Source organism: Sitophilus oryzae, unplaced genomic scaffold (assembly GCF_002938485.1).
Source record: "Sitophilus oryzae breed Bouriz unplaced genomic scaffold, Soryzae_2.0 scaffold_111_pilon_pilon, whole genome shotgun sequence".
Taxonomy (NCBI): domain Eukaryota; kingdom Metazoa; phylum Arthropoda; class Insecta; order Coleoptera; family Curculionidae; genus Sitophilus; species Sitophilus oryzae.
In genome coordinates, this window is record NW_022145749.1 from 4,422,218 (window position 1) to 4,432,091 (window position 9,874).

Consider the following 9,874-nt stretch of genomic DNA (forward strand, 5'->3'; position numbering starts at 1 on the left):
TGATATTAACAGTGAATGTTTATACATGTTTTAGGCAAGAGAGACTCATTAATAGTGTAATATCAATTGATTTGGAACTATAATTATTATTACATAATCTGTTAAAATTAGCCAGTAAGTCTATTACTGGTCATTTATTATAATTAGTTAGGTTTTTTTGAAAATAAAACAGTTTATTTTACATTATTATGTAGTGATGTTACTTATATAATAAGTAGTAAGTCATATAAAGTCCAGGTAATCATTTTTATTTTTGTTTAAAAGTTGTTTACTTTTGGTATGTATATATTGTTAATTTAATTAATATATTAATAAAATGATTGCTAACAGCTATAAGTTTTATTTTCGTGTTTCTAATGCAGTTTAATTGTGAGTTGCAGGTTCAGTCTGTAACAAAGAAAAAATATCAGTAAAGTTATAAGTTGCTTATCTGTAAATAAACAAGTAAACCTTTATTAGCCCAACAGGACAAACCCTATGACAGAGCTAAATATAGTAGTTATTTCTCATCAGAAAATTCAGATAAAAATCAGTTACGAATGTAAAATGTAGCAACGAAAACGAAATTAGGCAACGATGTTTCTTAAACTTTACAGACATTTAAATTAAGTAATATTTCATTTAATATTTTTTGGTAACATGCATTTTGCATCTACAAGATATTAGACCTTACTGTCTTAATTATTAAATACACAGAACATTATATTTAAATAATATGAGCCAAAATTTAGGAACTTACCTTCATTTTTGAGAGTACACACAAATCCAGAAATGCAGCAAAACATCATTTTGTTTTAGGATTTTTAAACAAATTCTTTGGACTTTTTTCTTGGATATTTTTGTACTGTGGTTTATAAAAAGGGTTTTTACTTCAAAGTTGTACGATTAGAAGTATTTTAAAAATAGTAAAATCCTTTCAAAAATAAATATTCAGTTGCATGTAGTTAAATGTAACAAAACAAAAATTTGCCTGTTAATGGCGGATGGGCGGAGCTTATGCCCTATTGTCGCCACTGTCTTGTATATAGTCACTGTAGAAAGACCCAAGTAGTGCGATTATTCCGTCACTAATGTACTGAATAGGTGAGCAGGCGGGTCGATAAGGAGGCGATTATTTGTTTATATTACACATTCTTTAAAACTGTGCGTTGGCGGGCCGTAAAATGAGAAAACCAAACTAAACTAAACCTAACCTAACCTAACCAAACTAAACCTAACCTAACCTAACAAACTACCTGACCAATCCAACACAGAATTACTAAGCAACGATAACGACGCCGACGTAAGCAGCAATGATTTCACAAATGATGGAGATGCGTAACCCATAAATGAGCCAAGAAAATGACGGAGCACAAGAAAATTTATTGAGGTAATCAAATAAAATAACAATATTAAAAATTATCACTATAACAATTAAAAAAAATATATAATTTTTTAGAGAGCATGAAGCCCGTCTAAAATTAATAAATCAACATCGTTCTGGAAGCGTTAACAGTTTAAAAAAACAAGCAACAGAAATGTTACAGCAAAGTAGCTCCAAATTTTGCAAAATTGAAACTGGACAAATCGTTTTAGTTAAAATTCCTGATGTCGACAGAGGACGCTTAGCTCCTCGTAATATTTTGGCAGTTTTATCAGAAAAAGATGGTTTGTCTCAACTTGGTACATCGACTGGCGTTTTGGAAAAATTAGACGCAAGAAATCAGTGGCGGACTAAGCCTGTCGGGGGCCCGGGGCGGCAAAGCTAAATGTGACCCCCGGTCTGTTTAGATAATGATATACTTCTAATGCACATTTTGTAAAAATTGAATGACGTATCTATAATGGTTGACAAAATTCAAGTATTTATACAGGGTGTTCCAGGCTGAACCTGCGTTAGAAGTTTCTAGAGAACTGCACGTTAGAAGTTTCTAGAGAACTACAATATCTAGATATGAGATTTTGTGCATGATTGTTTCACAATGAGGTCTATCGATTAAAAATATTTTCAATATGGCGGCACTTTCGGAAGTACCGGAAGTTGACAGCAGCTTTCTTATTTTAAATGGGTGACCCCATTTTTATTACATACTTAAATTCTCTGTAAAATTTTATGAATTTTGATATTGAACACTCTGTACCTAACGTTAACAGTTTTTGAGAGAAAAAAAATATTTATAATTTTTGGAGGAAAAAAAAACTGCCTGTCAAAAATATGTATATAGCCTAAACGCCAAATTTAGTGATTGCCACAGCCACTGTACCATATAGAGAAGACATCTATGCCAGACTATCTATGTCAAACATTAAATTGTCCGAATGTCCGAATTAAATTATCCGAATGTCATATAATAATGACCGCGGCTGTCATGGAATTGAGCAATAAAACAATTATCATAAATCATTTCTTTTTTTTCAAATGGAAATCCACTTTTTTTATTTCACTCGTGTTCCGTTACTTTCGTTTTTAAAATTTGTTACTTTTTGACTATATGTACATGTTCCTCTACCTAAAATAAATCGTTTTTAAGTTATTTAAGATTTAGCTTTAAAGTGTATATTTTTCTTGATTTTAACCAGTAGCCTATGACAATATATTATCGATCATCATTTCCAAGCTAACTTTGCGCTGTTTTTTTTTCGATCGTAGGGTATATTATTAAAATATCAACTATTAGATATCACTAAAGAACGAAAATACGAGATATATTTTTATATAAATACACTTTTTAAACTTTTAAGCAGCAGTAGTTATAATATAGAAAATTCAAATAATTCATTTTCTGACAGATGGAAATAAATTGTCTGACTGTTTGACACTTAATGTCAAAGGAAGCTAGATAAAATCAAGAAAAATATACGTTTTCAAACTAAATCTTAAATAAGTTAAAAACGATTTATTTTAGGTATAGGAATATGTCTAGTTAAAACGTAACGAATTGGAAAACATTTCCACTAGTGAAATAAAAAAAGTGAGTTTCCATTTGAAAAAAAAATATTTATGGTAATTTTTTAATCGCTCAATTCCATGACAGCTACCGTCATTATTATATGACATTTGAACAATTTAATTTTTGAAATAGATAGCCATATGTCTTATCTTTATGTCACAGGGGCTGTGATAATCACTAAATTTGACTTTTAGGCTGTACAAATTTTTTTGACAGGTAGTTTTTTCGTCCAAAAATTTTCAATATTTTTTCTTAAAAATGCTTCCAGGGAAATACCGCGGCAAAATATCGCGATTTTGTAAGTCCTCCAAGATCCGAGGGGCCCCTTCGCTGTCTCAGACCCGTAGCCCCCGTTATACTAAAGACTTCACTGCTCATCATCAGTAATGAAGCTAGAATACAAGTTATGCTGTGCACTGGTTGTAATTTAAAATGTTTATTCAGTAAAAATAAATAATGAAACCATTGAAAAATACCTTAAAAGCTAAAATAAATAAATTCAGTCTCAAAATATACAGGGTCCGGCAATAGTGCGTCAGGCATCTGTAGCTCCTAGAATAAAACACTTGAGAATTTTGTTTAAGTGCAAACCTAAAGTATGTACTAGGATGTATTTCAGGAAAATATTTTAATTTCTATAGGGTGGCTGAAAAAAGTGTGAGTGGATCGGGATGATTTTTTTTAAATGGAACACCCTGTATATTATTGCATTTTTGGCTTCCTTTCAGATCACTTTACATAATCCTAAGACATGAGTAAATATATTTCGATATTTTCAGAGATATTAATAAATAAATAAAAATTATACATTTTTCAGCCTTTCTTAAAAAAAATATTAATAATATAAGGACTGTCCTGAAATCAGAACTATATTAGATATTTACTTTAGATGGTCTGTTCTTACTTTGCTATAAATATGGAAATCGTAAATCATACAGGATGTTCAAAATTCTACGCCAAACTTTCTAAAATATAAAATGATTTTTCTTTGTTTTTTAAATGGAACACCCTGTATATTATGTTTTCAGTAGATGGAGAATTAAAAAATGAACATTTTTTGCATTTAGAGTATTTCAAAATTTGTAACGGTTTGGCAGATATTCCCGGTTTTGTATTTCATATGGCATTTTCCATAATAAATTTCTATCAAAGCCACCCAATGATTTTTCTCTCGTATTTTACCATTGAAAGCGCCATATGAAATAATACTGCGTGTATCCGGAAAAGTATTAAAAATTTTGAAATACTTTAAATACAAAAAATGTTCATTTTTTAAATCTCAATCATTTAAAAAAATAATATACAGGGTGTTCCATTTAAAAAAAAACGAAGAAAAATTATTTCATATTTCTGAAAGTTTGGCGTAAAATATTAAACATCCTGTGTGATTTACGAATACCATATTTATAGCAAAGCAAGAACAGACCATCTAAAGTAAATATCTAATATAGTTTTGATTTCAGAACAGTTCTTGTATTTTTAATATTTTTTTAAGAAGGGTTGAAAAATATATATTTTTGATTTATTTTTTAATATCTCTGAAACTATCGAAATAAATTTACTCATATCTTAGGATTATGCAAAGCGATCTGAAAGGAAGCCAAAAATGCAATAATATACAGGGTATTCCATTTAAAAAAAATCATCCAGATCCACCCACACTTTTTTGAGCCACCCTATAGAAGTTAAAATATTTTCCTGAAATAGGATGTATTTCACATACGTTAAAGCTACATACTTTAGGTTTGCACTTAAACAAAATTCCCAAGTTTTTTAATCTAGGAGCTACATATGCCCGACGCACTATTGCCGGACCCTGTATAAAAAATATTAATTATTCGATATTTTAAACAAAGAAAATTACCCCTTGATTTAATTTCCTAAATAGAAAATGCCATTGACAATTACTGGGGCCTGATAATTGATAATTAGGTAAATATCTGCTTCCATTTATACTGTTTATAGTTGGCGTATACGTATGGTTTGCATACTCCACCTACAAACTGCTTTATAACTACTGAACACATATTGGCCTTGTTTGCCAGTTGAATAAAAAATTGCTTATTAAGATTCGGAGGCCCCCTGGGAGAGGGGGGCCGGGGCCGGGCCCCCCCCCTTTGTCCGCCACTGCAAGAAATTAATTCCAGGTTGGTCAATACCCAAGACAGTTGGATTTATAATTGTTTTTAATAACATCAACTTATCGATATACCAGTTAATACAAAATTCAGTTTGCAGGCAAATTGCTGCAAAAGAATCTAATTCTTCTCAAGGTTTTGTTCGATGCAACTGTCGTAAGCAATGTGGTGACAAAAAATGTAAATGTGTAATGAATAAGAGAAAATGTAATAGTAAATGTCATTCAAGTACTTCCTGTCGAAAGAAATAAAATAAATTGAAGTTAGGTTGTTTATTTATGACTTGATTGGCAACGGCACACAGTAGGCGAAGGCGGATGATACAGCGAGACAAAACCTCCTATTTTTTTAAAGCCCGTTTTCAAGACTTTATTACTGAATTAAAGTTAAAAAACTTTATCCTGCTCGATACATCTCGAAATAATTTCGTAGTAGGCTTTGATCATACCGTAAACAATTGAAAGTGTCAACAACATTTTGTGCCCAAGCAAGCGTCTATTTTGCATGTACAGGCGAAACAAAGTTGACACTAATTTTTGAGTGAAGTTATTATTAAAATAAAACATATTGTGATGGTTGAATATAATAGAGGTAAGTTAGCTTCAGATCATTATAGATTTCCATTATTATAGTGGTTGCTTAGTTTACACTCTTGCCTTTTTGGACTGATATATAATTACTTATTTTTTTCATAATTTTGCCAATTGATGGAGGTGGAAATACAAAGTAATCCAAAGTACTATTTAATTCTCATTTTAAATAAAACTTTATAAATCGCTCTTCGACATAATGTCAAGATCACTTGCCCGTTCTTGCCCGTTTAGCCATTTTTTAACGATATTTCACTGTTGCTGCAGTGAAGCTAGTCAAATCTTTTAATGCATTTGTAAAAGGAATAAATTCATAACTTTCGAGCCAAAGCAGATATGAACATGCGGTTTTCAGATTTATGATTAGAAAAATATGTTCTACTTTTTAGTATGTTTTTTTTGTTGGTAAACATTAATTGCGGATCCAAATGGCAGACTTTTTATTTATCAATCGATTTGTCTCAAATTTGGGGTATGAAATATTTTATTAACAGAGGTTTACAACTGACAGCATAAAAATAAAATAAATAAAAACATTTTTTTAAGTTAAAAGTTAAACGAGTTTATTAAAGAATTCCGCTAAAAAGTACAAATTATTTGCCTTAGCTTATGTCTCTGTTGAACAAAACAATTGTGCCACAATTTTATATCGAAAATAAATATTTAAACGAAGATCGAACTTGAAAATATATAAGATGCCATATATTTTTTTTCACCACTCATAGTCATAGGCGTCTATCATTAAATACCAATATATTTTAGGTTTCACAAGACAAGAACTCGTAAATGTATTACGAGAAAATGATAGACATCTGCCTTTTTCGAATGCGTCGAAAAAGTATATCAGAGACTATATTACTGAAAAACTAAATATTACAAAAAACGATAGCTCTGAAAAGAAATTAGAAAATATAATGAAACGTTTTCTAATATCTTTAAATAAAAAGTGGAATGAGTGTCATAGAACCTACACAAACCTAAATTCTAAACACAGATGATGGCTTTTAGGAAGACTCAAATTATTTCCAACAACTAATTGAATTGAATCTCAAAATTATTTCCAACAACTAATCTCGGTAGCAAACCTCAAAAACCTTTTTCTGAATGTTCAGAAAGGTCCAAAATACGCAAAGTAAAGGATCTGGTATCGTCAAAAGATACCGAAGAACTAGCTACAGCTACTAGAGTGAGCTTAAATATTTCCGGGAAAAGAAACGCAGCTCTTTTGGTAAAAAAGGCAACAGATCCAGAAGCCCAAGCTACACTAAAAAAATGACTCTGCTAATGCTCAAAATATTACGGATATTTTCACGCCTACAGAAGCTCTTGCACTGTTAATTGATTTAAATTTGAGCAAACATCAGAAATAAGCTGAAAGAAAAGGGCCACAAAAACCTTCTTCCGTCATATGAGATAGTTCGAGTTGAGAAAGGCAAATGTTATCCCCCAGAAGAATCTATACAAATTACAGAATCTTCTGCAGAGATTAAATTGCAGCCACTTCTTGATCGCACCACGCAAAGGATACTGGAGATACAAAAACTGTTCTGGAATCCTGTGCATCATTTGATAACCCTACACATCTAGAATTTGCCCATAAATGGGGAATCGATGGAAGTTCGGGGCAAGCAAGGTTTAAACAAAGATTCTCTGATGAAATGGTAAGCGATACAGATTTGATCCAGTATCAATGGTTCCCATTCAAGTCAGAGAAAAACAGCCAACAGATGACCATCAAAAAACAACAAAAATTATATGGAAAAATCCAAAATGCTCCTCTACAAAGTTTTGCCGACCTATAAGCTTTCACTTCAAGAAGGAAACCAAAAAGTACAAAAGCAGAAGTGGATAAAGTGCAAAATCAAATCCAGTCTCTAAACTCTACCGTTGTGCCATTTCATCAAACAGAAATAATAGTAAGTCATGTTCTCTTGCTTACCATGCTGGATGGAAAGGCTGTTAGCAACCTAACAGATACTTCTACACAAACCAGCAACATTTGTATGGTTACTCCCAAGAACATGAATAATATAGAATATGTTCAAAGCATAGAAACAAAACAATGCAATTACAAATATGGTTTGTCGACATTACATGCTCATATTCGTTTTTTTTTGAATGTTTAATCCACATGTTTCCTATTGAATAACCATTCAAAAGTGGCAAATTCGTGACGCGAAAGAAAAGCAAGAATTTGAAGCCAGAAAATCATTCATTATTGAAAAATTTAGACGAGAAACGGGTCTGTTAATAGATCTTCCAAAACAAGGTACGGGATCTACGAATGACGGGAATACTGCGCGGAGGTTTTTCCAAAATTATAAAAAATCAGCTGAAATAACGGGTATTGATGAAAGATTGATTTTGGGAAACTATGTAAACACCAACCCGCTGTCATTAAAAAGTAAGTCCCACATTACTTCGGCATGCCAATACAAAAAAGTATTTTATACAAAATATCTACAGGAACCAGCCCTCTCGAGCACCTACTGCAACCATTGCTACTAAATGAAGGGGAATTCTGCACCTTAAACGGAACAAGGTGTAATGTTTCATTATGAAACGGACAAACATCATCTTTATATGACAAAAATAGCGATGACGAATTTGAGCAAATTCGTAATGATCATATTGTAGGAGAACTGAGGTTCTGAGGGATTTGCCTTTTGAGTTGCCGTACTATACGTAGACGACATTATTCTAGCTTGCCCAAGGAATAGTGTTGACCAACTTTACACAGTTTTTAATTCCTACCATGAAAAAATTAAGTTTACCAAGGAATTTGATTGAATACCATTTTTAGACACAATGATAATAATTAGAAATAATGATGATACTCTATCAACAAACTGGTGGTTGGTTTGGTTGTTGGTTGGAGTTTTAAACTATCTCTCAGCACGTCATCACTCATAAGGTTTCAACAAGTAAAAATCTACTGTTTAGATCTCATAACTTAAGCAGTATGGAATATCAGAGGGAAAATATAGGGATTATAAAAAATATCTTAAAACAAAATAAATATCCAATTACGCTGGTTAACAAAATAATAAATCAGTTTAAGATTAAAAATCGAGAGCCACAACGTGTTTCAGTAGAGGGCAATAGTGTAAGATATTTGAAATTTTCCTTTGTAACTTTGTACGAGGTTTATCAGAAAGGGTAAAAGCATTTAAAGGCAAAATTTGTAGATTGTAAATTGTTCTTTTATAATTTGAAGTCACTGCAGTCACTTTATGCTAAGTTGAAAGATGTTACACCGATTGGCCTTTGCCCGAATGTTGTGTACAGAGTTTCGTATTTTGGTTGTGATAAGTAAAACGTTAGAGAGACGAGGCAATATCTAAAGAGGCGTATGTACTAACATAGTGATGACTGCGGTGATATCAATCGTAATAAGGCCGATAAGACTGCTTTGGCACATCACCATTTTTCAACCACGTCACGCTATTAATTTTACTAGTGTCGCTATACTGGACCAGGAAAGTAATTTCCTTAAGAGAAATTTGAGCAAGATGATATTTATTTCAATGAATAACACGATGAATTGTAGAACTGACACACAGAGCCTTAATATCATGTACAACCATATTCTTCAAGTGTTCATTTTATTAAAAAATTAAAACAAAATTATTATTTGTTAAGGGCGAAAGAAGCCTAAAAAATATCACGGGCTCGTGAATTCCACGCTACGTCACTGTTGGATGATATAACCTCCTTACCCAGTTTAGGAACTCTAAAAGAAGCTAAACATGAATTAGTCAACATGCAACACTCCGATAATGACCACATAATGACTATTTGGAAAATGAAATTCGAAATTTGTATGGAGGGATTATATTTGGTCTAACACTCAAATTCACGTTTACAATTCATTTTGCTCGTCAGAATATGCTAAGGTTTGCAACGACGCCGACGGGTAAAAAAATTAGCAAACCTTCTGGTGAAAAGAGTAGTCACATTTTTTATATGATATTTTTTTGTTTTATTTCAGAGCTATTGATCTGCATTTTCGCATTCTTCTGATATTAGGGATATAAGATCAATTTTGGAAGCCATTTTCACAGTAGTACTCAGCGATACGGAGGATCAAAACGTGAATGGAAATGCCAACTGATGCGAAATTTTGAAGCAATCATGGTTAAAACGGACATGTGCTACCGGAAGTGTTGAAGAAATTGACGAGAATATTATTAATTCCTCTAGGGAATCAATCATA

At 31.9% G+C, this 9,874-nt stretch overlaps 1 protein-coding gene across 1 annotated transcript; it reads left to right on the forward strand.

Annotated features, from left to right (window-relative positions):
- Positions 1-1,328: 1,328 nt before the first annotated feature.
- Positions 1,329-7,825, forward strand: LOC115883245. The gene is made up of 3 exons (XM_030901584.1): positions 1,329-1,369; positions 1,439-1,721; positions 5,095-7,825. The coding sequence occupies exons 1-3, from the start codon at positions 1,329-1,331 to the stop codon at positions 5,317-5,319; spliced, it is 549 nt and encodes a 182-aa protein (XP_030757444.1). The 3' UTR covers positions 5,320-7,825.
- Positions 7,826-9,874: the final 2,049 nt, after the last annotated feature.